The sequence below is a fragment of the Ceratotherium simum genome, chromosome 22, assembly GCF_057802395.1.
Source record: "Ceratotherium simum simum isolate JZ-2026a chromosome 22, ASM5780239v1, whole genome shotgun sequence".
NCBI classification, from domain to species: domain Eukaryota; kingdom Metazoa; phylum Chordata; class Mammalia; order Perissodactyla; family Rhinocerotidae; genus Ceratotherium; species Ceratotherium simum.
This window is the reverse complement of record NC_141921.1, coordinates 48,887,033-48,914,901: the sequence shown is the minus strand read 5'-3', so window position 1 is coordinate 48,914,901 and position 27,869 is coordinate 48,887,033. Positions and strand designations below refer to the sequence as shown.

The 27,869-nt window shown below is 60.0% G+C and overlaps 1 protein-coding gene across 1 annotated transcript in view; it reads left to right on the top strand.

The window, feature by feature from the left end:
- The window catches only part of PRDM16 (PR/SET domain 16), a 231,359-nt gene extending 205,661 nt beyond the window's left edge, over positions 1–25,698 (top strand). The window contains exons 10-18 of the mRNA XM_087445768.1: positions 1,685–3,095; positions 6,826–6,910; positions 10,631–10,800; positions 11,461–11,538; positions 17,898–18,067; positions 18,294–18,468; positions 22,830–23,060; positions 23,914–24,088; positions 25,484–25,698. Of these exons, the coding sequence (XP_087301894.1) occupies positions 1,685–3,095; positions 6,826–6,910; positions 10,631–10,800; positions 11,461–11,538; positions 17,898–18,067; positions 18,294–18,468; positions 22,830–23,060; positions 23,914–24,088; positions 25,484–25,615 (2,627 nt within the window). The 3' untranslated portion in view covers positions 25,616–25,698. The remainder of the gene's footprint in view (positions 1–1,684; positions 3,096–6,825; positions 6,911–10,630; positions 10,801–11,460; positions 11,539–17,897; positions 18,068–18,293; positions 18,469–22,829; positions 23,061–23,913; positions 24,089–25,483) is intronic.
- The last annotated feature ends 2,171 nt before the right edge of the window (positions 25,699–27,869 follow it).

Sequence of the window (27,869 nt, the reverse complement as noted above, 5' to 3'; positions counted from 1 at the left end):
CTGGGGCTGCAGTTAGGAAACAGATTGTCCTGCAGAGAGAGAGACACGCAGGGTGTGCGTGTGTGCGCGCGCATGTGTGTTCCTCAGTTTTTGGTTAGAAAAACAAGAGGAGAAAAAAAGCTGGCGATTTGTTGACACTCCACTCACAGGCCATTGGGAAAATGGCGAGATGGAGTCTCCTGGGCCTCTGGGTCCTGGTGTTCGGCTCCGGCTAGCACTGCCCTCTCCTGTTAAGAGCAGAGCCTGCTGCTGCCTCTTCATCCCAATTTGGGAAGGTTTCACTTTTCTCAAACGTGGAACCAGCCCCTCTCCGCACAGCCCTACATAGGGCTTGCCTCCCATCCCCACCTTCAGGCCACCCCCAAACGGTGACCATGCACCTCCAGGAGCCGTGTTCCCAAAGCCCAGACTCTCCAACTAAGAAACCCCGAGTGGGGGCCAGCCCGGTGGCGCAAGCGGTTGGGTGCGCGCGCTCCGCTGCGGCGGCCCAGGGTTCGCCGTTCAGATCCCAGGCGCGCACCGACACACTGCTTGGCAGGCCATGCTGTGGTGGCGTCCCGTGTAAAGTGGAGGAAGATGGGCACAGATGTTGGCCCAGGGCCAGTCTTCCTCAGCAAAAAAAGAGGAGGATTGGCAGACGTTAGCTCAGGGCTGATCTCCTCACACAAAAAAAAAAAAAAAGAAAAGAACCCCCGAGTGGGCTGGTCACCCCTGAGGCCTCCCTCTCCGGGTATGGGTTGCAGGGCCTAGGACAGAGGCGAGGGAGGGAGCGGGGAGCGTTTTAAACTTTAGAAAGCAGGAGACCTAGTCTGGGGGGTTGGTGTTTTTCTCTGTCCCCTGCTGGAACAGCGTCACTGAAGACGGCAGGGAGGTAGGGCAGGAGTCCCAGGCGAGCTGATGCAGCGGCACACACGGCTGCATGCCAGGGCTTTGCCCAACCCTCGGAGCGATTTCAGAAGACCTTGGCCCCCACGTTGCAAACTCTCATGGGAGAGGGGGGCACAAACTACAGCACCTCATTTTCCAACAGAGAAGGTTGAGGTGCCGTGAGATCTGTCCAAGCGGACCCAGAGACCCCAGGGAAGGCACAGATGGTCCTTGCCAGTCTGTACTGGTCACCAGAGGGCAGCCCCAGGGTGGGGCGCACACACACACATGCACAGGCACACACATACAGATGTGCACACATACACACACTTGTGCACACATGCACCAACAACATGCACACACATACACATACATATGCACACATGTATGTCCAGACACAAGTACGGGCACACATGCATATATCCCTACATGTACACATGCAAGCACATGTGTGCACGCACATATACACACATGCATGCACAGTGTGCATGAAACACATACATGCATGTGCACATGTATTGCATACACATGCATGCAGCCACACGTGTGTGCCCACAGACACACATGCATGCATGCCCACATACGCACGTGCACGCACGTATACAGACACACATGCATGCACATGTGCTCACATGAACACATACCCCACATACACACTTGCATGTACACACACACACACACACGTGTGCTCACATACACAAGCACAGGCTACTCCAATCACTGGGACCAGAAGCGCCCCTTGTCCTGCTCCCCTGAAACCGCAGAGTTTCCCGTAATTTCATATCGTATTTGTCTTTGCTTTCTGCTGATGTTTTAGGTGAGGTCTGCCACAAATCCTACACGCAGTTCTCCAACCTGTGCCGGCACAAGCGGATGCACGCTGACTGCCGCACACAGATCAAGTGCAGGGACTGCGGGCAGATGTTCAGCACTACCTCCTCCCTCAACAAGCACCGGCGCTTCTGCGAGGGCAAGAACCATTACACACCGGGCAGCCTCTTTGCCCCGGGCCTGCCCTTGACCCCCAGCGCCATGATGGACAAGGCCAAGCCCCCCCCCAACCTCAACCACGCTAGCCTGGGCTTCAATGAGTACTTCCCCTCCAGGCCACATCCCGGGAGCCTGCCCTTCTCCGCGGCCCCCCCGGCCTTCCCCGCGCTCACCCCGGGCTTCCCGGGCATCTTCCCTCCGTCCCTGTACCCCCGGCCGCCTCTGCTACCTCCCACGCCGCTGCTCAAGAGCCCCCTGAACCACGCCCAGGATGCCAAGCTCCCCAGCCCCCTGGGAAACCCAGCCCTGCCCCTCGTCTCCGCCGTCGGCAACAGCGGCCAGGGGGCCACGGCGGCCACGGGGCCGGAGGAGAAGTTCGAGAGCCGCCTGGAGGACTCGTACGCCGAGAAGCTGAAGACCCGGAGCAGCGACATGTCAGACGGCAGCGACTTCGAGGACGTCAACACCACGACCGGGACCGACCTGGACACGACCACGGGGACAGGTTCGGACCTGGACAGCGACGTGGACAGCGACCGCGACAAGGCCAAGGGCAAGGCGGCCGAGGGCAAGCCTGAGTCTGGGGGTGGCGCCGCGCCCCCGGGGGCCCCGAACAGCGTGGGCGAAGTGCCCGTCTTCTACTCCCAGCACTCCTTCTTCCCGCCGCCCGATGAGCAGCTGCTGACCGCGTCAGGCGCCGCGGGTGACTCCATCAAGGCCATCGCCTCCATCGCCGAGAAGTACTTTGGCCCCGGCTTCATGGGCATGCAGGAGAAGAAGCTGGGCGCGCTGCCCTACCACTCAGTCTTCCCCTTCCAGCTCCTGCCCAATTTCCCCCACTCCCTCTACCCCTTCACGGACCGCACCCTCGCCCACAACTTGCTGGTCAAGGCCGAGCCAAAGTCACCCCAGGACGCCCTCAAGGTGGGCGGCCCCAGCGCCGAGTCCCCCTTCGACCTCACCACCAAACCAAAAGAGGCCAAGCCCATCCTGCCTGTGCCCAAGGTGCCCCCGGCCCCCGCGTCCGGCGAGGAGCAGCCGCTGGACCTGAGCATCGGCAGCCGCGTCCGAGCCAGCCAGAACGGAGGGGGTCGGGAGCCCCGCAAGAACCACATCTACGGCGAGCGCAAGCTGGGGGCAGGCGAGGGGCTGCCCAAGGTGTGCCCGGCACAGCTGCCCCAGCAGCCCTCGCTGCACTACGCCAAGCCGTCGCCCTTTTTCATGGACCCCATCTACAGGTATTAACATGCCCTGCCCTCACCTGCCCTCCCAAAGGGGCCGACCCAGCTGGAGAGCTGGGCAGGTCAGCGTGAGGGAGGTGATGCTCTCTTGTGCTCCCCCAAGATTCATCCCTTTGCCTTTGCTGACCTCACGGGGGCGCCTGAGCTCTTGGGGGTCCCTGCTGCTCCAGAGGGCATGCCTGGCTTGGCGCATTCCTAGGGTGGGCACTTGGGAGGCTGTGGTAGGGCCTCCCAGACACACACACTTCCCCTTCGCTGACAGCCACTAGGCTACCCCCTGCCATGCCTTGAGCCCCTCCGGAGCCTCCACTCAGACCCACCCCAGAGGCCTTCCCACTGTCTCCCACTGTCTTCTCTGGACCAGCTCTGCCTCCCACACATCTCAGATCCTTGCTCTTTCCTCTGAGCATCTCTCCACTTCCCAGCGTCTCCGCTTCCCTGTGGCTGCTCTTGTGGCCCCCACCATCCCCCAGAGCCACAGCTGGGGGTTTCTGCTGGCCCAAGGGAAATCGGAGAAGGAGCCACTGGTCCCCAGAGCGGGGGAGGAGGAAGGAAGGAGGAAATTTTGGAGGTTTGCAAACAATCAATATCCCACCTCTGCTAGCCCTTCTGGGAAGGGGTGATGTAATCCCCCTCCCCAGTTTCTGGGCAGGCTCTGATCAAGTGGGCTGCTTAGGTGGGAGGGGTCAGACCCCGCCAGCACCATGTGTCCCCGGGGTGCTGGGCAAGCTGCGCCCTGAGGAAAGTGCTGTCTGTGCACGTGGGTGGGCTTGGGAGGGGTCCTGGAGGTGCCGGCAAACCAGCACAGGCTGTTGTAGCTGATACGGGCCTCCGCATCCATGTGAGAGAGGCCCTGTGCGCACGCGTGTGCACGCATGCACTGGCTTGTGGAGAGCCCAGGAGCATGTGGCCACCTTGAGGTCCTGAGCGCCTGCTGTTCCCTGGCATGGGGGTGGGCACGTGGCTGAGGAGATCACACCTGCTGAGGTCCATGTGGGAGAAAATGATGTCAAGCCAGGCAGAGCTGCCAGCCGAGGGGGAGACGGGCTGGCCTCCCGCTCTGCCCACCAGACCAGCACACCCACACGGGCCCCCGCTCTCCATGCTCCACGCCCGTGGCCCTAGCCGGACTGTGTCTGCAGCCCGTCCTGTTTCCTGCCCTGTCCTGAGGTCAGCACCACGGGAAACGTGAAAAATGCCCTGTTTAGGTATTTCTTTACAAACACACCATCTGTAGATGGTCTGACAACGTGGACTGGAGGCTCGGCAGAGAGGGGATCGCTTTCATCTGTCGAAGGCAGCTCCTCGACTTTCTGGGTCAAATGTGGCCGTCAAAAGGCCCAGGAAGCACTTGCTGGTTAGCATAAGAATCTCCAGGAGCCCAGGCGAGGCCAGGAGACAGCTGGGATGTGAGAGAGGAGGCGTCCATGGGACGTGCGGCCCTTGTGCAGAGGATGCGAGGGGGTGATTGGAGACCAAGGGACAAAACCTTCTGGTCAGGCCCCCAGAGTTGGAACCAGTAGGCATGCGAGGCTCTCAGTTAACCTTCTCCTGCTCCCCCCAGCCTCCTCCAGCCCCCTCCTCTCCTCCTCGTCCTCCCCATCCCAGCTCTCCTTCTGGCCCTTGTCTGCCCCTCTGCACTTCACTCTCCAGGCATCCCTCCCTCAGCCCCTCTTGTCCCCATTCTTGGCCTGGTTTAGGGCTTGGGCCTTTTCCTGGAATTTTGGGGAGCAGGGAAGTGGGATTGGGCCTCAGGGCCCCCCACCGTCTGAGCTCCTCTGAGACCCAGCATTCCTGGGCTCTTGCCCTGGGGGTTTAGGGTCCAGCACCTGCTGGAGGGGCTGCCTGGGCCCCACCTTTGCACGCAGACACTAGCAGACACCCCAGTGTGGGTGAGCTCCACACGGTCTGCCTGCTACCCCAACACAATCAAGGTAGACAAACGCACGTGGTGGAGGTTTCTCCCCAAGTGAGCGTGGGCAAATGAACTGCCCGTGAACAGGCTGTGCCCCGGGGCTGGGGGACAGGGTCCCCGTTGGCTCCTGGGTGGTCCTGAGGGTGACTCTAGCAAAACTCCCCACAGGCCATTCCCCGTGGGTGACCCTGAACGTGTACCCACAGTCCTCCATCCCCCTAACACTGCCCAGTCAGCTGCCCTGACTCTCCAGCCCCTCTCACCTCCCTCCCCATCACATGGCTGCTGTGTCTGCAGGATGGGCTGGTGACGTAAGCCAAGCACCTTGGAGACCCCATGCTCACTGGGAGTCACTAGGGTCAGCTGGCCTTGGTCGCTTGGGAGCCAGCCTGGTGGAACTGCCACGTGACACAGAAAAAGGCAGAAGAGATGGAGCCAAACCTGGCCCTCCTCCTCCCACAAGGGTCCCCCTCCTCTCGGCCCAGCCCACCAACCCTGCAGTGTCTCTGAATCCGACACAGTCCCACTTTGAACGGGGCCTCGGTGGAGGCCTGCAGAGTGAGGTCCCTCCAGGCTGATTTCCCACACAGGGATATGGCCTCTCCCAGAGCCACACGTGTGGTCCTTTATTTTATTCCTCCGGGAGGGAATCTTCCCACAGCTCGTTGTGCAGCCCCCCCCTTCTCCCTCCTGGACCAGGCTCATGGTCTCCGTGGGGTGACCTGCAGCCTCGCCCTGTAGGGGAGGCTCCTACCTCTGGCCCTCCGGGGTGGCAGTGCTGTCCCCCTGCGGCCATACCCTGTCCTGCTCCAGTCAGTGCCCCAGCTGGTCCACTGGAGGCTAGAGTGAGATGAGCATGGAGCCCAGCAAGGCCCGGGCACAAAGGGAACGGGAGCATCCAGCTCAGGACTGGTTCAGAGGGGCTGTTTCTGTGTGCGGAGAGGCACAGTGTCCCCAAAGCGCCGGAGACGCTGCGAAACAGGCTCACAAATCACGCTTTGTAAATCTCAGCCCCCATGGGGAGACTGAGGCAGGCGTTGCTGGGAAACGGTGAGAGGAGGAATCGCTGGGTGCCACCCACCCACCTCCTCTGCTTGTTTTGTGATGAACAGAATTGTCACTGGCATTGGGGGAAGGTTCTAGAACTGTCATCTCAGCAGCCATCACGAGTTTTTAGGCAGAGCCTGCCTGGCTGCTATGGGAGGCCCTGGTGACTTCCCCAGGACAGAAACTTCTTGGTCACTCGACTGGTCAGCCCAGTCGGCAAAGGGCTAGGAGAGACAGGGAAGGCGGGGTGTAGGCGACAGCCTCCCGTGTGCTTCACGTTCTGCTGCAGGCCAGCCAGGACCCTGACAAGGTCAACCCCTCAAGGGCTGACGGGCCTGTTGGCAGAGGCTGATGTGCTCAGGGCCTTCAGAGAAGATTCTGGACTCCAGCATTAAGCATTCATCACGTGCATGGGTGCCAGCAGCTGCAGTGGTGGGGGCGACGTGCAGGGACTCGAAGGGGTCCAGAAGTGGGTGTGGTGATGGGGGGCACATGAGAGAAGCAGAGCGAGAGTGTCAGGCGCGGGCAGCGGGCTGGGAGGGTCCCGTAGGCGAGCAGGTGGGCCGGGTCACGGATGTCGCCACGGCCCTCTGGTGAGACGTGGTAATCGGGGAGCCACGGAAGCTGGACCACCGTGGCGAGGTCCTCACGCCTTGTGACCAGTGGTGCTCGGGAGGGCGTCGGGGGGGGCGGGGGCACAGCCCCTCCCGGCCTGGCGCTGGCTGCTCGGTGGGGTACGTAACCCTCTGTGCTGCTGTCCAGCAGGGTGGAGAAGCGGAAGGTGACAGGCCCCGTGGGCGTCCTGAAGGAGAGGTACCTGCGGCCATCCCCGCTGCTCTTACACCCCCAGGTAAGACCCGGGGGGCCGGGGCCAGGTGAGGGCTCCTCTCGGGACCCCCATTCTGAGGCCCTCTGTCCGGGGCTGCCCCAGGCTGTACACGGCTCTTTGAGGGGTGGGAACCCCAAGGTTCCACCCAAACCAAGCCACGCTCCCAAGGGGGGCCATGTGCACGGTGGCCCCTTGGCACTCCGGGCCGTAGCTTCCCGGTCCAGGAGGGCTCTCTCCCTGCCGACCCCATGGGTGCCTGTGAGGCTGGAGAGGATGAGAAGGGCCAGGGGAGGTGAGGAAGGAGGGGGGTCCTCGGTAGGGGCAGCCCCGTGGGTCCCTCGGAGGCAGCGAGGACCCTGGCTCAGGGAAGGCTCACTCAGCCACAGCTCCAGCTCTAGGAGGGGGAACGAGCCTCGTCGGGGCGGGGGACAGAGAGGGATGGAGTGAATCCAAGAAATTTGAATGTAAGGGGAATAGACTCGGGACACAGCCCCGAGGTGTGGACATGAGCAGGCTTTTCTGGGGTGCGCTGGCCTTGAGAGAGCTCACGAGAAAAGACCAGGAGAGGAACAGGCTGAGTGACGAGGGGGACAAAGCGAGCAGGAGGAGGTGGGGGGCAGGAGAGAAGCAGAGGGACCTACATTGAGGGCGGAGGGTCCCAAGAGGTGGGAGGCTGGCGGGGCGCCCTCCCCTGGGCCACAGAAGGTGGCAAGGCCGTCCACCAAGACTAGAGTCGGGGTCTGGGGAAGAGAATGCAGACCCCACCAAGCCTACAGGCGCTTGGTCTGCCCCTCCGGCCACCTCCTCCCAGGGATGGGCACAGAGGGGCGGCAGAAGCCAGGGTGAGCAGCAGGGCCCAGCAGAGTCTCCCCCATTCCCTGCCCCGTGTGCCCACGTGTGGTCACTGCCCTGGGGCCCAGCCCCTTCCCCAGAGCCACAGGCCGCTGCCCCCTCCCCCAGGGTCCTGGAGCTGAGCTGTGGGGCGGGCCTGAACCCAGACTCCAAACTGGACCATTGTTCTCTTTCTCCGCGATTCCCGCCTTGGACAAACACCCCAGTTTGTGAAACCCACTCCCTGCCCAGGTTCACAGCTAAACTTAGCGCCTCCCATTGTTTCGTGGGGGCCTCGGAGTTTGGTGAATAACTTCCCTCGATTTTCCTCGGGACGGGCTGGAAAAAGCTGACAAGCCGTCCAGGCGCATCCTGTGTTTGTGTTTGTGGGGGAGCTCCGCAGGCCGGGAATATCTGATCGGGCGGAGCAGGCCAAGCAGCCTGGACTGGCGGGCGGCCTCCGTGAGACCCACCCTGGCCTGAGGAAGAGAGGCCCGGTGGGAGGGCCGGCCGCCCATGGTCCCTCCTGCCTGCTCCCCTGGGCCCTGCCACCCCTGCTGCCTGCCCTGTGGGCCCAGAGCCAGGTGGTGGGGGTCAGAGATGACCAGTAAGTTACCTAGTTAAATGGTCCAGGGTCAGGCCATCACTGAGGCAGAAAGCACTGATAACTGATGCTCTCTACAAAGTACGGGGTCACTGCTGTAGAAGATGTCGGCCTGCGCTGGTCAGGTGCCAGGCAGGACATTGTCAAGGCCTTCCACTTCTGAGGCCCAACATGCAGGTGTGCAGCCCCCGGGGTTCAGGGTGAGGCAGTGCTGCCCAGCCACAGCCCCTCACCACCCCTGGGGGTCCTAGGAGTCTGAGGTGGTGGAGAGTTCCAGGGCCTTCCAAGGCTATGGCTAAAGCTGAGACCTGCAGGCAGATGGGCATCGGTCTGTGCATGTGGGGTGCCATCATCCAGGCGTAGAGGGGGCGGTGAGGGGCTGGACAGCGGCCGGGGGGCAAGACAATTTCCATCTGTCCATCAGCAGAGATGGGGAGGGCAGCTCACAGTGGGAAGCATCCGGTGTCTGAGGACGGAGTGTGCCTACCCCATAGGGATGGCCAAGCTAAAAGCCCTGCCACCTGGGCCCAGCTGGCTGGGGGCCAAGGTGGCAGCCCAGGGTCACAGGGAGGCCTCGGCCATTTTCTATTCGTTAACCTCTTTCTGGGTGTTTTTATTGCAACCAGTTGGTTGTTCCCCAAATTGCAAAATATCTCCACCACTGATGTGCTGTGGCCTCCGAGTAGCGTTGGTGAAGAGCCCTCTGTCCCCACCAGCAGTCCTCTGATTGGGTACCTGGAGAACAGGGCCCCACAGAGGTGAGGGCCTGGCACTGGATGGGGTGGAGGAGCAGGGCTCGCTAGAAGACCCCTGGCAGTGAGACACATGGTTTAGTTCACTGGTGGCCGAGGTTTTGCAGTAAATGAGCAAGGATCCTCCTCCGAGTAGTTGGCATTAGCATTGCTCAGAGACAGCGAGTACTGAGTGAGGGGCCCTGGTGTGGTGCAGCCGGCCACTCCTCCGCCTCCCTCACCTCGCCCACTCACACCCGTTCTTCAGATGCTGGCTGCCAGGGGTCCACCATGGTACCATGGCCAGTTTCTCCCAGTGATCAAAGCACTTGGAGAAACACAAGCTCTTCCTCCCGTCTCCATCTCCATTCCCACCCTGCCCTGCCCTCCTCCTCCCTCCTGCTCCCCACACCACCATCCGCTCCTCTGGGGTCTCCCAGGTGAAATGCACTCCTGTAAATATTTGTTTAGCAAAGGTATATGGAGAGCCTGCTGAGGGCTGAGCCCAGCTGGGCCCTGGGGACACCGGCCCCACCTTCGAGGGACTTAGTGACTCCTGCCAAGACCCAGGCTTGCTCCTGGAATTCCCTTTGTTAATCATAAACCCTGAGGGGCTCTGGGCATAATGAAAGCTCTTCCTGTGCAGGCCCGCCCCAGCCTCCCACAGGGCCCAGTGCACAGCAGGCACTCTTGGGGCAGCCCACCTCCATGGGGGGAAGGAGAGCAGGGGAAGTGCTCCTGAGACCTGTGCAGCTCCGTCAGCCCCGTTCCCCCTCCAGTCCCCAAGCCCCAAGGCCTTGAGGGGAGGCACAGTCTGGGATTCTGGTCAGAACTCTGCCCACCAGGGGGAGATGACCAATGCCATGCTCCCTTCTCCTCCCCAAGCAAGTCCTTGGCATCTCCAAGAAGCAGAGAGGTGGCTTCTTTTGTCCATCAGATGTCCTGTGCCATGTAACATTGGCATTATCATTTTAAACATTCGGTTAGTGGGATCCAGTCTTGGGCTATTTTAGTACTTGGCCTGCAATTATGGCCTACTGCCTCTAGGTGGTGGTGGTGCCCCAGGCCAGTGGTCCATGTTTTAATCTGAGATTCAGGTAGCTATCTTCATATTTCAAGACTCAAAAAAAAAATCTGGATAAAATTCTGTCTTTAACCCAAACTAGCCAACCAGTTCTGGCCAGGGGTCAAGCCAGTGGGGCACTGCTGGCTCATTTCCAAATAAGGAGATGTGTGACCACTCATGTCCACCAAACCAGGCAGTGAGGCTGGCTGGTGACGGTCAGTTCCACCTCCCACAGCCTAGACACTACACCATAAGCAGGGCTCCAGGGAAGGACGAGAGCAGGGCTGGCCGCAGAAAGTGAAAGAATCTAGCCCAGTGGCCAAGATGATGCCAGGAGACCACTGGTTCCAATGACGGCCTGAGGGCCCGCATGGCCTTGTCCTGGCTTGGTCAACTGATGTGCTCAGTTGTCGAGGACCCCCATATGCCCGTGGGGGTGGGTCGGTGCTCCTCAAGAGAGATGATGGCTCAGGGGAGTCCCGCAGCCTCTCCCGCTCTCATACCAACAGATGTCAGCCATCGAGACCATGACAGAGAAGCTGGAGAGCTTCGCGGCCATGAAGGCAGATTCGGGCAGCTCCCTGCAGCCCCTCCCCCACCACCCCTTCAACTTCCGGTCCCCGCCCCCGACGCTCTCCGACCCCATCCTCAGGAAGGGCAAGGAGCGATACACGTGCAGGTGAGATGTGGCCAGCCTCTGGGAGCTGGTGGGGCGGCCCTGTTAAGGTGGCCACAGGTGCCGCACTGCAGCCTGTGAACCTTTGCATTCAGGAAAAAGCTCTCAGTCACAGTCAAAGTACAGCGTAGTAGCAAGAAACAGTCCGTTACCCACTTGAGGTCATTCCCCGGAAATATGCATGTGTGGGTGACCTCCCCCTGCCCCCACTGAGCTGTGTTCATGTGAGTGCAAGAAAGTGCAACCTTGGTCTAGCCAGTCGGTATTCGGAAGGCCTGAGGCCCAAGTGTACTGGTCAATGTTTAACCACAGCTCTGGGAGGGAGCAGAAAACCTAGCACTGGGAAGACAGGTGCCGTGTCTGTCCCCAGCTGTGTGGGCCTGTCCAGGCCAGTCCGAGCTAGCTCAGCCACCGTTGGGCATTAGGGCTGAGATATGGCTTGGTCGGGGGTCACGGCCTGAGCGGGCCGGAGTAGGCCGGTCAGGCTTCTCTGTGAAACTCAGCTGGGCCCCAGGGCTGAAGGAGTGACTGAAATCCAGGATGCTGCCACCTGGCCACCTGCCTCCCAGTTGTGTGACCTCAGGCCCTAGACGCCAAGTTGGAGGAACCACTCCCAAGTCTACGGCAGCATGCCTAACAGTGTCCCCACCCCCTCCACCCCAGGTACTGTGGCAAGATCTTCCCCCGATCGGCAAACCTCACGAGACACCTGAGGACACACACCGGGGAGCAGCCATACAGGTAGGAGCCAGCTGGGTTTGGGTTGGGAGAGGCAGGCTCCTGGTGGGACCATCCCCCGTCCCACCCACAGGAAGGGCAATGGCTGGGAGCCAGCATGCTTGCGTCAGGTCGTTCCTGGGGCCCCTCCCTCCTGGCTCCGCAGCCATCCTGCGTCCTGGGATGTTGCAAAGACTAGGCAGGAGGTGCCCAGCGGGCTTCCGGAAGGCCCCTGCCTGCTCACAGAGGAGAATCACCGGGAGCAGTTCTCCCTCCTACTGCTGGGGTGTCAGCTGGGGCAGGGGGCTCAGAGGAGGGTCAGCCAGAAGCCAGGAGCCCAGGGATGGTCTGTTGGAGAAGCCGCAGCTTCACCGCCACCCAGTCCAACTCTTTTCCTCTTATGATGGCCATGGAGGACCTAACCCCAGGCGGTGGACCAGGGTGGGCACCTAAGACAGGAGGGCTTGTCTCAGAGGAAAAGGAGCTCCGTGCAAGTGCGCGTCCCAGCCCAGGCTTGGGGGCCCCTGAGGGATTCGCTTGGGTCCCTTTGACTGCCCTGGATGGAAACCATGTGTCTGCTCCCCACCTCCCTCAGTGCTTGGGCTGCTGCCTGCAGAGAGGCAGCCACACAGCACGTTGTGGGTGTGAGAGCCATTGCCTTTCTTGTTCACAACAAGTAGGGGCATCATCCACGTTTCAAAGACGTGGACCCCAAGGCTCAGAGGCACCCCATGACTTGCCCGAGGTCCGAGCCCATGGCTTAGCATTCTGGCTCCAGGAGAAGCAGTACCAGTTCCCTTGGTCCCTGGGGCCTTCATCAGGCAGGAAAAGAGCTGAGGGTGACACCCTGGCTTTCAGGGACCCCACCCAGGGAGGGGCCTGGGAGTCAGCATTTTAAACAAGACCCCGGGGGATGGTGACTCTGGGGCAAAATGCTGGTTCAGATGCCAAGACGTCAACCTGGGGTGTGTCTGGTGAACAGCAGCCGTGGGGAATAAGGAGTTTGGCATGGTTTTAAGTTGGCAGCATAAGATTCCTGTACTCTGGCCACACCGAGCTTGGGGTCACCAACTGGCTCTGGAGATTAGGTGTATGTATAAGCAGGTGTGTCCCCCAATCCTTGGGGAAGGCGGCCACCTGGGACCCTGCACGTGTTGTGGTCCCCACACATGCCCTACTCCGAGACATAGCAGGCATCCTTGACCGCCACAGGGTCACATCCTGTCCTGGCTGGACAATGACGGCTCATACCACTTTACCAGTTGTCTGGTCGGTGACCCCAGCCTCTCCCCAACACACAGGCCCCTCTCTTCCCCCTAAAAAAGTGACTTATATGTTAACAAAGGCTAACAACAGAAAAATTGATTTGGTCTGGTCCACTCCCCGAAAACGAGCTGTGTGTTTGTCCTGTAACAAGACTCGACTTCTGGACCATGTTGCATGTAAGGGCCCCCAGAGAGTTGGACCGTGTTTATAGAGAATTTAATTATCATTGATTTCTTTTGCTCTCTCCAATCTGTGAGTTTCATCTTGTGGAACAATAATTGCTTTGAAAGTTTGTGTTGCAAATCCTGACTTTCTCTGGCTCAGGGTGGCCCTGTGATGAGGAGTTTGGGGTATATGACTTTCCTTCTGACATCACTAGGGGCTCTGGGCTCACCCTGATCATTGGAAGGATTTAGGTTGAAAGAGGAAAATACGCATACCTGTCCACAGACACCCACGAGCTGGGCACGGGCCCCCCGGAGGAGAAGGAGCCCCTGCCCCAGCTAGGCTGATTAAAACTGCCTGCTGCCCCCTGCCTCGGGTGAGCTCTGCCCTGGGCCAGTGCCCTCATGTACGTGGACAGAGGCTGGGCTGACGCAGGCCCCGCGCAGGCAGGAGGGAGCAGGGCTTTTCAGGGCTGCCCAGAGTGACCGACAGTCAAACCAGAGGACTCTGGAACACTCTTCCTTTTTAAGTTCTCGCTTCAGATCATCTAAAATCACTTGGAATGTGTTTCAAAGTGCTGACGTGGGAAAGAAAGACCCCGTAGTGAGACTGGTACATTTCTTGGAGGGACGGTCAAACCTCCTGCCCGGCCCGCCCGGCCAGCGAGCCGTCCTCGGCTGACAGCTTCTCCTGGCTTAGAGATCCTCGAGTGATGACACTTTTATTTCTTAAAGCTCTGGTGTGAAGGGCTTGTTGCAGTTTGGGTTGGAGATATATAAACGTTGAATTGGAAAGGAGGGGACCTGCTTCCTTCACCTGTCCTGGCAGCTGTGCTCGGGGATTCCCTCCAGGATGCTGCCTAGTAGGGCCTCGAGTCACACTGTGGATGCGAGCCTTCGAGGGCTGCCCTGTGGGCTCCCAGCGGGACCTGGGATCCCTGCTTTCAGGACACAGGGCTCTGGATCTGCAGTTCGTTTCCTCCTGGGCTCGCGTCCTGTGTTAACCCAAAATGCCCCAGCCAGGTCCAGTTACAGTTTCCGTCACGGGCTGTGGGGCCCATACGTGTCCTCTTTCTTGGTCAGTTTTATTTTTAGGGCTAGGTTTCAAAATCTCTTCTTCCTTTCCCTTCCCCCCTTTTACAGTTACCAAAAGGATTTCTGTCTGTGACGGCTGAGGTGGCCCCACTGGGTCCCGGGGAGGACGCTGCTGCCCGCCCAGGGGCCATTTCACCCTCTCCACCCGTGCTGTATCTCCACTGTGCCCGGCTTCCCTGGGGCTGCGGCAGATGCAGTCACAGCAAGGTCCCCTCCAGGCCCTCAGCTGCATGCCGCAGTGGCCGGCCCGCTCTAGGCTCTCTCATTCCTGCCGCGGTGCAATGGCATGTTATTCTAGACAGTGCAGCCATAAATTTCACCAGCCGCCTGTCAGCTTATTTACAACGCAAACCCCAGCTGCTCGGAGAAGCCTGCTCCCTCGCAGTCTGGGACCACTGCTCCCCTGGATGTCAGATGGACTTCTCTGTCCGGGCCATTTATTTAGATTAGAACCAGGAGAGGGCCGCACTCAGTCCAGGCCATTTATTTAGATTAGAACCAGGAGAGGGCCACACTCAGGACTCGCTGTGACCAAATCCAGTGCATGGCTCCCTCTGCAAGACACCCGGCCCCACAGAGGGTGGAGAGAGAGCCCTTCCAGGGGAACCCTGCTCTCCGTTTCTGGGAACAAGCTCCTTATCCCATCCCATTTCTTACTCAGGATTCCCATGACTCAGAGTTTATGCAGCAGCCGTTTGGTGAAATTTGTCAAAGGCCCCTGCATTTCCCAAGAAAGTGGGAACACTGTGTGTGCGAGTGTGTGCAAGTGTGTGCGAGGGCACATATAGACAGAGGGTGGGCAGACAGCTCAACCCAGTGGGAAGCCTGTTGGGTGGGCAGGAGGTGAATGCCCAGACCTGGGCTGGGGGCCAGCTTGGCCTTGCATTTGGTTCTTTCTGAGCGATCGCCCTGAAGAGCAGAATGGTAGTCTGGGAGCCTGGGACCACTGGGGGTTGGGGGGTCTGTAAGTTTAAGGATGTGTCTGCAGGGGAGTGAGACAGTGCATTCTGGGATGTAGAATTCCCCCTCTCTGGACTGCTGTGTGGGGAGTGCCGGGTCAGGGGGTGCCCGAGCATCTCTGACCTGGCCTCAGAGAGGGCTCGAGCCTGGCCCACTCCTCCTCACTGTGCAGGCCGAGAAGAACAGAACAGCCAGTGCCTGTGTAGGCTTCCAGGATGGTGGGTCCAAGTTGGGGCTCCAGACCATCACGAGGCTGCGGGAGGAGAGGCTGTGACCGAAGCCTGGAGCTCCCAGGGGCCCGAGGCAGCTCAGCCAGGCTGAGGAGGAGCAAGGCCCGACAGGCCCATCCTGGGGACCGAGGAGCAGAGGAGGCCCAGTCATTCAGGAGGAACCCAGGGACCGTGGCCCCAGGAGTCAGTGTCCAGATCACTAATAGCTCTTCTCGTGTGTTGTGGAGGAAGCCAGAGTTAGCCTGCTCAGGCAAAATTTGGAAGCTTCGGGAACTGCAGGAATGAAGCCCCAGAATCACACTATGAGAGACCTGGGGACACCTTTTAACATGCCCCTCCTTGTTCTGTGGGACCATCATCAAACTGCCCAAGTATGATCCAGCAGGCTGGGGTCAGCGGTGACTCTACGCCTCCTGGGACAGAGTCTCACGAAGCTGCCACCCTTTGTGCGGGGAAAGCTTAGCTCCTGGGCCTGGGCAGCCCGTGGGGCCTACAGCTTCCTGCCTCAGAGAGGCTCTGGGGTGCGTGGTTGGTCGATCAGGTTCCCCGGGCAGGGCCAGGTCTCTGACAGTCACAAGTTGGGCAGGCGCCACCATGCTGGGCAGGGTGGCACTGTTAAGGTCACTTTCGCACAGCCCCTGCTGGCCTGGCCCTGGGTGGGAGGCCTGGACTCCCGGAGTGTCCTCAGGCACGTCTGTATCCACGTGATTCGGTGCGCGTGACCAGCCTGCTGGGCTGGAGCTCGGCCACCAGCCCCAATCGGGGTTGGGGTGGGGCCCCCCAGAGGAATGCCAGGCTGCACACTTAGGACAGGCCCCCCCCCCAGAGGTCACCCCTCTGGATGAACATAAATCTCAAGCCCCGCCAGGACTGGCTGCACAGATGCTGTCTCCTGAAAGGCCTGACCGGCCAGGGTCCTGCTGCGCTTGCCTCTTGCCTCTCTGTGGAAGGTTGTTTTATTTCCAAAATAGGAAAATACATGAGCACATAGACAACTGTTTCAAGTGCTCACGTGCCTCTGAGCCTCAGATAAGCATCCCTGGAGGAGTTCTGAAGACCAGGTGTGTGAGAGTGTGCACACAGACACACATGCACACATATGCAAATACACTACACACGTGCACACAGCCCACAGGTGCGCACGCCTGCGTGCATGCACATGCACACACCTGCACACGTGCGCATTCAAATAAGCACACACATGTGCGTACACGTGCATGCTAGCACACATGCACTGCGTGCACGCACACCTGCACATGCCCACACACGCACACAAGTGTGCAACTGAAAACCACTGAGTCGGGGTTCCTTCTGCTGTCATCCAGCGGGTGCGCAGAGCAGGTGGGAGCGCCTGTCGGTAAGCGATCGCTGGCTTCTGCGTGGACTTCTGCCCCAGGAGGAGGCAGCATGTGTGTGTGTGCAGACCACAGTCGCAGGTGCCTTCTTGATCATCACTCTCCCCGGCCCCTGGCTCTCCCTGTTTCTGGCTTGACTGTCCTGCCCCTCGGCACATGGATGCTTTGGCCCTGGCTCTCAGTGCCCCTTCTATAAAGAGGAGAGAATAGCCCTCCCTTTCCCCGCCTCCGGGCCTCTGAGCATGGTCGTGAAGGCTGTGCCCACACAAGGGACCCACACCTAAGAGGGCAGGTGGAGGTCGGAGACGTCTTAGACTGTTTACCATGACCTTTCCTGGCAGAGAAGCACTGTGTCCTGATAACTCAGAACATGTCACAACAGTCTTCTGACAGGTGCGGCTGAAGTATCTGGAGGAAGGAGCCTCTTTTTCTAATTTTCCCAAGTGTGCGGTACAGGCTGGCATCGGGTGCCCACTGCAGAGGGGCGCAAAGATGAACTGAGCAGGCGGGGCTGGCACACCCTCCACCAAAAGGGGAGGGTGTGGTTGTTTGTGGTCTGTGTAGAGGAGGCAGCCTGACAGTGGGCAAGGCTGGGGAGCCCCCCTCGCCTTCAGGGCAATTAAGGAGCTAACGAGCATGCCCCAGGCAGCCCCTCACACCCCCAGTTAATGGATTGGCAAGCTGAGGCCCAAGGTGAGATGGGGCTTGCCCAAGGACCCACCAGGAGGGGGCCAGGACCAGGCCAGCTCTCCCCATGCCAAGGTGGGGGTCTCTGCCCTGAGGAAAATTGCAGGCAGCGGGCTCTGGGCTCCTCCTCCCAGGAAAACCAGAGCATCTTTCCATGGTGTGCGGCTGCCCCCTTGAGGCTGCCAGGAGCATGCCGCCCTCCGGCTGCGGACCGGCCAGGCCTGGGGCCTCCACGCTGGGGGGACCCAGACACCAGAGAGGAAGTGAGGCGCTGGAGGGCCCCGGGCACTGCACATCCAGGGGCACAGGCCCAGAGGGAACCCTTCCTCCAGCCCAGGGCCACATTCCAACACGACCCCGCCCACAGGCCAAGAGAGGGCGAACCCCTGCTTCTTTGGCAGTGGCTGTTTCTAGGCACAGCTTCACCATGACCAGCTCTCAAGCTGGGTGACCCAGGGGCCTCAGGGGGGTCTCTGAGAGGCCATGAGAGGGGGCAGCAGAGGCCTGGCTTCTGTCCCCACCCCCACCTCACTTGGCTCCCAGAGCCCAGTCTCTCCAGGGGACCCGCATGCGTCTGGTCCATGCGGGGCAGACCCGGGGGTCTCTGAGCCGCCTGTGTCTTCCAGGTGTAAGTACTGCGACCGCTCCTTCAGCATCTCCTCCAACCTCCAGCGGCACGTCCGGAACATTCACAACAAGGAGAAGCCGTTCAAATGTCACCTGTGCAACCGGTGCTTCGGGCAGCAGACCAACCTCGACAGACACCTAAAGAAGCACGAACACGAGCATGCTCCAGGTGGGCCCCGCCGGCGGGCAGGGGGCACCATCCCCCAGCACCACCACAGCGGGGCACGCCAGGCAGGCCCCACAGACGTGGTGGTTGAGTTCAGGAGCAGGGAAGGGAGGACTTGAAAGACGGGGAGCGACTGGGAGAGATGTGAGGTGGAGGAGGCACAGAGGAGGGAGGGAAGGGAGGGCCAGCCAAGAGTGGTCCCTCCTCTGATGCTCCCCCATCCCTACAGTGAGCCAGCACTCCGGGGTCCTCACGAACCACCTGGGGACCAGCGCCTCCTCTCCCACCTCCGAGTCAGACAACCACGCACTTTTAGACGAGAAGGAAGACTCTTACTTCTCTGAAATCAGAAACTTTATTGCCAATAGTGAGATGAACCAAGCGTCAACGCGAACAGACCAACGGTAAGAAACCCACCCATGGCCCCGGGGGTCTGGACCCCATAGCCCACCTGTGTGGCCGCATAAAGCAGGGACCTCACCCCAGCCCCCGAGCAGGTATACATTACCCCAGCCCCCGAGCGGGCACCTCACCCCAGCCCCCGAGCGGGCACCTCACCCCAGCCCCTGAGTGGGCACCCCACCCCAGCCCCCAAGCAGGTATACCTCACCCCAGCCCCTGCGCAGATACCCAACCCCAGCACCATCTCCCCAGCCACCCCTGGACAGGGACCTGGGGCCCACAGCAGAGAGTGAAGCCCACGGGCTCTGCAGCCAGTGCCCATTCCCGCCCCAGCTCTGCCACCTGGAAACTGGGGGAGCTTCAGCAAGGGGCTCCTCCTCCCTGCCTCAGTTTCCCCATCTGAGAGGGTGGTAAGAGTGGCTCCCCTGACTGATGATGCGCACGCACTCAGTGTAGCGCCTGGCACATGGTCCTAAATGGCAGCCAGCCCGGTTCGGCCTTGATGTCAACAGATGTGCGGCGCTGACTGCCAGGTGAGGCTCCCGTGCGTTCCAGGCCTCTGAACCTGTGAACAGCTTCATCTAATCTGAGGCACTAAAGGTTCCCAAACCAGAACACTGCCCCTTTAAACACACACGTGTGCACACACACATGTGTACACACACATAGGCAGAAAAATGGCAGAATTTGGATTCAATGGCATGGAGGGTGTTCTGCACAACCTGGAATCCCAAGGCTCAGGGTGCAGCATTTCCTCCGGGGCGCCCTTCTGGAGACCCCAGAAAGAGGCTCTCCTTGGCTGAAAGTGGGTGCCCAACTAGCTAGCAGAGAACCAAACACGCCCCAAACTCCAAGAGGCCTAAGAGATGCAATCTCCTAATTTTGCAAACATGAAATGAGGCCCAGAGAAGTGGCGTGCCTTGGCTTTTGGGGTGCCAACACAGCTGGGCCCTGAACCTGGAGCCAGAGCCCCAGCCTTATGCTGGCTGTGGGTGAGCTGTCGCTCTGCGACCCCCGGGGCCCGGACCCTCCCCACCCGCCTCCAGTAAGTGAGGAGGGTCCCCCACGAGACATGAGACCCGGCTCCCCAGGAGCCTGTCTGCTCCTCCAGGGCCGGCTTGTCTTCCTTGTCATTGGTGCTCCCAGGGGACAGGGTGGGGGCACTGGGAAGACCTGTCACATGGAGAGACGAATGTGGCACTTGGACCGTTTCTGGCACTGCCGAGTCCTAAATCCGTGCCCCCAGGAAGTGCTCTCACTCACCTGCTGGGCCTCAGCATCTTTCCCCCTCAGAGCTGGGTGGGCTCACAGAGGGCACAGTAAGAGAGGCTGGCCCTGGGCTGCGCCTCCCAGAGCCCCACCCTGCCCGGCAGTGGAGAGTCAATGGGAGGACAGCCCAGCCCGCTCTGCAGGGAAAAGTGCCCGTGTCCTCCGCCTCGGGCACGTGTGCGACGGTCTCTCGGGAGCCCAGCCCCTGCTCTCTGGGGACACCACGCCCGCATTCAGGCAGTGCTCTGCGGCTCTGTTCAAGAGCTGTCAGTGCTTCAAGCGAAATGTCACAGACGTGAGCACCCAGGTCCCAGGCCTTATCGAAGCCCCACAGCCAGGCCACGAGGCACGTCCTGGCTGTTAAAAACAAGCCCCTAAACTGTGGGTCCCCGTGCCCAGGGCAGAGCCAGATGAAGAACTGACAAGGATTTGTCAAGGGCATCCTCCTTGGAGCGGGCAGCTGGCCTGGGTGGGCCCAGGAGTTCCGGAAAGGCCTCCAAGCCCCAGGTGGCAGGCCCGGCTCTCAGCCACAAGGAGGGCTCTCCACGAGACCCACCAGGGAAAGGGGCTGTCCCCAGAGGGAAGAGGGGACGGCACCATCCTAGTCACTCCTCTTTGCCACAACCATGGCTTTATCCACAGCCCCCGGGGGAGGGGGCAGTAAGTGAGGCTCAGACAGAGGAGGAGGCAGGCCCCAACTCCCTCAGAAAGCACAGGGCAGAGCCGGGCCGAAAACCCAGGCCCTCAGACCGCCTGTCCTGCTGACACCTCGTCCCAGGAGCCAGGGAGCCTCACAGGAGGTGCCTCCTCATTGTTGGAAGTGGGAACCATGTCATGGTTGACACGAATCAGCCAACCTGTGTCAAGTGACGGGACATCGAAGTTCCATCTGGGGTCAGCACGATCCAGTTCTCATCAGAACCAGCTTCCTTTTCTCAACCATCACCGAGAACTCAGGGCCTGTGGGCTTCCTGGCCCCGCAGCCCCTTATGCCCCTGGGCTGAATTGTGTCCCCCCAAAATTCCTACATTGAAGTCCTAACCCCCTGGACCTCAGAATGTGACTCCACTTGGGAAGAGGGTCGTTGCAGATGTAATTAGTTAAGACAAGGTCACACTGGAGCAGGGCGGCCCATCTCCACTAGGGCTGTGTCCTTATCAAAGGGGAAATGTGGACACAGACACCCACACAGGAGAACACCATGTGAAGATGATGGCAGAGAGGGGAATGATGTGTCTACAAGCCAAGGAACTCCAAGGATGCCACCCAACCACCAGGAGCTGGGGGAGACCTGGAGCAGATTCTCCCTCACGGCCTCAGAGGGAGCCAGCCCTGGCCACACCTGGATGTCGGACCTCCAGCCCCCAGACGGGGAGAGGACAGCCTCCTGTTGTCTGAGCCCAGCTGTGGTGCTAAGTTACGGCAGCCCCAGGACACTCGCACACCCCAGACATCTGTTCCGAGTCCTGGACACTCGTCCCCATGTCCTCATTGTCTGAAGCCCACGCCAGCCTGCAGACCCCGTGCTCTGTCCCTGCTGGCTCCCCCACTGAGTGCTTCTGCCTGGTGCAGACCTCCTACCAAGGAGCAGACCCCCTGCAGGGCGGGGGCGAGGCACGAAGATGAAGAGCTCACGGTCCCTGCCCCCAAATAGAGGGGCTCATATGGAAACCACACCACACGCTCAGGTTTGATTAAAGGACAGGCAGGCCTGCACCCTGAGCATAATCCGAGTCCCAGCACCGGGCTGTCCTCATGTCACCAAGCAGGCACAGGCTCCGAGGTGCTGAGACCTGTTCACGGTCACCCAGCCGAAAGCCAGGGAGAGAGGCAGGACCCAGGTCCAGAGCCCTCGCTACTGGTGGACGGATGTGTACCCAGCAAACAGCACAGGTGAGCAGTGACAAGGGAAACATGTCTGGGTTCAGCACGTCCTGGAAGGCAGGTCAGATGTCAGCGTCTATATACTTTCTCATGCAAAGACAAGAAAGGAAGATGTGGAGGACCGAGAGCCAGGCGATCGGGGGTCTCCCAAGTCCAGTCCCTCTGCACTAGGATGAGACTTCCACACGGCTCCGCGTTTGGAGGTCGGTGATCACTCGTAGAGGACATCTCCCCAGCCTTGACGTCCAGAGCAGGACTCCTGTCACCCCTGACAGCAGTGGATAGTTCCCGGGGGCAGTGCAAGGTCCAGGAGGAGCGAGGCCTGGGGGCTTGGAACTCGGCCCCAATGTGGGCTCAGCAAGTGTGACCTTCGCCGCCCCATCCCCCTCCACCCACGTGGTAGACACCTGCCCAGGTGGTCCCCAGCTCCCCCGGGCCCAGCCCACCTGTGACACGGCTCTTAGTCGCCGACTTGCAGACAAACCAAACAAATGCCCATGGCTGTGTTTTTTCTGAAGGAAACGCGAGTGCTCTCCCTCACCCAGCATGCTTTGTTTCCTTTTAATGACAAGAACCCAGAGTGGGAGAGTCTCACCCGGCTGCAGCGACCCCAAGGGAACCAAGGTGGGGTCTGGGCTGCAGAACAGACTCCCGCCGTCTCTGAAACAAACTCGTCCTGGCCAGTTTCCCTGGCTAACAACAGCCCAGCCCTCGCTCCGCAGAACCTGGGATCCCAGACCCTCCATCTGCCAAGGGGGCCTCTCGCCCTGGGACCCCCCCAGTCCTTGTGTCCTCGAAGAAGGAGCAAGCCTCCATCAGCAAACGTCCCGGGCGCCAAGCCTCCCAGAAGGCACTTCTCATGCAGTGCCCAACCCCAGCTCCAGCGCCCAGGAGCCCCGTCCCTGCAGGCCAGCCATGGCTTCTCCCCCGTGCCCTGAACCGCTCAATGGCCCGGTGTCCACTCTGGCATAACAGAGCCCTGCAGCTGAGTGGTCCCTCCCGTCCCCTGCCACGAGTTCAGTGGGCATCCTTCCCTCCTTGAATCACTCACTCCACACCGATGGCAGCCTGGGGTTCTCGTGATCACGAAGACAGCCTCTTTTCAGAGGGGCTGGGAGAGCCATGGGGGAGGCAGTGGGGAAAGAGCCGACCAGAGCTGAGTCACCAGCATTTTGGGGTCCGCGGCCAACTCCCTCTCGTGTCATTTCAGGCCAGAAGTCCAGGACCTGGACGGCAACTCCCAATGTCCCGGCTTGGCCAGTGGGAAGCCAGAGGATGAAGAGGAGGAGGAGGAGGAGCTGGAGGAGGAGGACGACGACAGTCTGGCAGGGAAGTCCCAGGATGACACTGTGTCCCCCACGCCCGAGCCCCAGGGTGCCTACGAGGACGAGGACGAGGACCCTCCCGCCTCCCTGGCCGTGGGCTTTGACCACACCCGAAGGTGGGTGCTGGCTCCACCTGCTGGGGGGACTAGCCGGGGAGGGGCCTGAGCATCCTGAGGGTGATTCACTCTGAAATCCCCGCAGAACCCGCCAGTCTCCCAGCTGGGTCACCCTCCCTCCTAGCAGGGGCTTCCGCACGCAGGCCTGGGTGAGTCGGGGCCTGAGGAAAGGGGGTCAGGGGCCCCAGCCCACCCCCACACACATGCTCACACTCATACACACCCTCCAGGGCCCGGAAGCAGAGTGTGGGAGGGGAAGGCATTTCCCCGTGCTGAGAGGGAGCGGGTCCTTGACCCACGGCCGTCTCTGGCCCTGCAGTGGAGCCACACACTGCCCACAGGCCCAGGGCAGTGACGTCCACCTCTAGCGGGACTGTGGGCTGCAGGGGCTGAGCACCACAGTTTTGGAAGCTGTGCCTAGCGGAGCCACTTCCCCTACCTCCTGACTGCTCGCCACCTACATCTGGCCCTGGTGATGCTGCCAGCATCCCAAGATCCTCCAGGAGGCTTCAGGGATGGAATGTTTCCTCGAGCCCTTCCAGAGCTGCCCAGAGTCTTGGGAAACAAGGCCTCCCAATCTGTCCTCCGTCCCCAGAGGCCTGGGCACCCTGCCTGCTGCTTGCGATGTGTGTGCACGTACTCATCCTCTTCCACGGCCGTCCGTCTGTCAGTCTCCTGCATCTGTGTGGCGTCCGTCCAGTGTCTGTGTGTCTGTGTATCTGTCTCCCGTGCATGTGGCTTGTGGAGACGCAGTGGCGTGCATGCACTCACGGAGCCGGCTGTGGGGCATCAGAGAGGTGGCCAGAGGCCAGACCAGCTAACACCAGGCCCCTCTCCCCGGTCGTTGGTGCAGGTGTGTTGAGGAGCAGCCGAGCGGTCTGTTAGCTTTGGAGCCGGTGCCGACTTTTGGGAAGGGGCTGGATCTCCGCAGAGCAGCTGAGGAAGCGTTTGAAGTTAAAGATGTGCTTAATTCCACCTTAGATTCTGAGGCTTTAAAACAGACACTGTACAGGCAGGCTAAGAACCAGGTAGGTACCCGGCAGAGCCCGCCCCTCCCCACCTTCCCCAAGCTGGCCGGCAGGCGGCAGCTGCACCTCCTCCACCAGGGATAGCCTCGCCTCTTACTGTGGCCATCCCATGCCTTCCTGGGGGACACTCAAGAGCCACTGGCCCTCCCTTGCTCATTGCCTCAGCTAGAGAGACACCCGAATGACCGCCACTTCCCGGAAAGCAGGGGTGGGGCAGGGAGAGGCTGAGAGCAGATGTACGTGAGTTGGACCCTCCCTCGGAGCTCCTCCAGGAGCGCTGATGGACATGTGGTCACCGTCCTCTCATCTCCAGTGGGAGGTGTCCACGAGCAGGTTCCAGCCCCCGAGGCTGCGCTGGCCTCCCTCCCTCCCTCCGCGTTCCGAGCAAGAATGACTGGTAGCCCAGGGTTCCCTCTAGGGAGGCTGCCCTGTCAGGTGGAGCTGTGATGGGTCAGCGAGGGCACTAGGCTTGGTCCCAGGCATTTCTTGTCTTTGTTCCTTAGTGTACGTGGCTGTAGGACCCTGCCTCCTGCTGCTCTGTCTGGAGGGGCCAGCATCTCATTCAGCTCTCCGCAGCTCATCCCAAGTCTCAGCAAAAACTGTCTGCATGTCTGTCTTTGTCTTTTTACTAATTCTGTCCAGAGTGTTGACTTGGGTGGGATGAGTGTTGGGCTTCCCCATCACCCCTGCCCTGCTCCAAGTGGCCCCAGGTCCATCACCTCATGCCCTGTGGCTTGCTGTGGAAGGATGGCCTGTGGACTGTCAAAGCCATACTCTAGGGCAGGAAACACATCTGCCTGCAGCTCAGAAATGCTGCACATCCGTTTCCCCGAAACAGCTCTGTGCTGTCACCAGTCGTCCAAATAGGTGTCCCCCAGGTTCGCTGGTGCCTGGTGGCAGCAATGCCCGGCCCCCTGCCCCACCAGGCAGGGACCGACTCTTGCTGATGGGGGTCTTAGCAATAACTATCAGCAATTCCCAGGGCCCTCCCAAAGCACACACTTGCCTGTAGGTTTCTGCTGATCACCAGGCAGAGAAAAGCGGAGAGGGGAGATGGGGAGGTGACTGCAGCGAGGTGAAGACCCCAAAGAGGCCGAGGAAGCCCCCTGTGCACAGAGGCCCCTGGCAGGGTCCATGGTTTTTTGGAGCCCCTCTGCATGGGAGCCTGGCAGGTGCCCTCCTCCCTCCCTGCTCTCCACTCACGTCTTCCTCTTCCAGGCCCGGGGACACCTTTGCTCTCCCTGCCATCTGGATCTGGGTGAGGCTGAGCCCAGCCAGAGGGCAGTGGGAGGCCAGGACAGGGTGGGAACAGAGCCAGCCCGGATCTATAGGATCCCAACCCACACTGCTCACCTGCCTGTCCTGTGTGTGTGTGTGTGTCCTCTCCCCCGCCAGGCATATGCAATGATGCTGTCCCTCTCCGAGGATGCTCCTCTCCACACCTCCTCCCAGAGCCCTCTGGACGCTTGGTTGAACATCACGGGAGCCACAGAGTCTGGAGCCTTTAACCCCATCAACCACCTCTGACCAGCCCAGGAGGGGCTGGGGTCAGAGTCCAAGTGAGGCGGCCGAGGGGCTCCCCGACGTCCCAACAGAAATCCCAGCTTCAGAAGATGGAGGCGAGGGCCTTGGGGAGCAGGCACAGCCTGGGCCAGGGAGACCCCCTTGTCACCTGCGTCTGACCACTCCTCAGTGTCTGTCCCCTCCATGGCTCAGTTCTGACTTTTCCGATGAAAACTCAGAGCCGGGAAGTCCCTGAAGCCGTCGTCGAGTGTCACTGTCTCTAAGACTTGGTCTTGAGAACGCATTCAAGAATGGTACAGCGCACGGCCTTCCCTCGTGGAATCACCCAGTGGGCGAGGGTGGGGTTTTATCCCAAACTGAAGCCGGCGGGCCGCTTCCGGTCACCGTGTGGTGTCTTGGAAGGGAATGGACAGACACGGTGTGCTCTCAAGGGGGAGATGGCCCACACGGTTTTTATAAGGAAAATTACGAGAATAACCTTTTTGGTAATCTTATTGACGACAGAGTCTATTTAAGCATGTGGTTTTAAAAATAGACAGTATTTTTTAAAAAATCAACAAATGACTTGCAAATTGTTTTTTAAAAGTAATTTTGCATTGCTTTGAAATCTCAGCTTATTTGCAGACCCAAGCCTGCCTGAGAGCCAGCGCTGTGCTGGGTGTGTTCTTTAGTCTGTACATAATGGAGAAATTTTCTATCCCTGCCCGCATTTGTAAAGCCAAGGTGATTCTGGGTGCCCCCAAGGCAGAACCAAGGGGCGTGGGGTCTGCTCCTGTGGGCAGTTTCAAACTGTACAGAGGAATTCTTACATGTGGTGTCCTGGGCTGGCCCAAGGCTGGGACAGGGAGATGTGGCTGTCATTGTGTGACGTGATTCATGGCCCCCACCAAGACCCCCCAATTGTATGGGGAAGGTCGGAGCGGTGGCTCTGGTCCCCAGTGCAGGGGGGTGCCGGGGACCTGACGTTCCTCCCCCCACGGTCTGTGCCTCGGCCACCACGCTCTTCAGAAGGCAGGCCCTGCTGGCCACGTCTGGATCTCCAGCCTCCACCCTCACTCACCCTGGTCAGACGGTCAAAAGTAAGGAAGCAGGCATCACCGTGGCCGCCTTGGGGCACACTCCGTGGCTTCCCTGCCCCAGGCCGCCAAGCTCTCGTGTGCCAGAGACCCTGGATCCGGGACACAGCTGCCACTTCTGCTCTTTGCACAGGGTCTTGGCGGGCGGGACCCGGCTCCAGAAAGGAAGGGCGTCCAGACGCGACCTGACCTGCAGCAAAGACAGCCCAGCCCATCGGGACTGCGCCTCCTTCTGGACGGGTCTACTTCTCCACTCAGATGGGCTTTAAATTATTCCCCTAGGGGCCAATTTCAAATAATAATTTTTCCCCTAATGGAATTTACCTTAATCTGTATATAACTTGTAATTTTTTCTAATTCATTTCTTTTCTTATTTTATTTCCTCCTTAACAGTATTTTTGGCATTAGACATTCTTGTTGTGAAGAAATAATGTTAATATAAGTATCTAGTGAAGGACCAAAACCGTGTAATAAGGGTGTGTGTTGTGTGATGGATCACCAGGGAGTGGGGATTTTTAATGTGCCAAATACCCCCACGTCTCCCCAACGAATCCTGCTGTCACTGCTGCCTGTTTTCCAGACAATCATGTGTTTTTGTTAAATTTGAGTTTCAGTTGCATTTAAGACAGGTGTTCTATTTATTTCTTGTATTGTTTGGAAGAAAAAAGAAAAACAGTGTCCCAACAAGAAGAGAAAAAAATCGCCCGAGTTGCCCTTAAAAGAAAGAGTGTAAGTTAAGTACACGCAGTGGTGGTGCCACCACGTGGTGTGGATCGTGTCTCACGGTGGACGCCTCGGCGCTGGCCCAGGGCGGCAGGAAGTGTCTGAGCAGGCAGGTGCCTTAAACGCACCGCCAGCCGCTCCAGGCCAAAGACAATCGTCCGTGAAGGCGCTGGGAGGCCCAGCCTCACACTGGAGACCTGCGTGGGGAGGTCCCCGAGGGCACCACTAACCTGCGGATCCCCAGGAAAGGGCTTCACCCCTTTCTCAAACCCACACGAGGTAGGAGCAAGACTGAGAACCGCCCTGTGCACACTGAGGCCACTTACACACGTATGGAGGCAGGAAAGTCACCCCTCCGGGCAGCCAGGGAGAAGCCGCGTGCGGAAGAGCTGGCGGGCCACGTCGGTAAGGATCTGCAAACACAACCGCTCACACCTCCTCGCCAGCATCCGCGACTG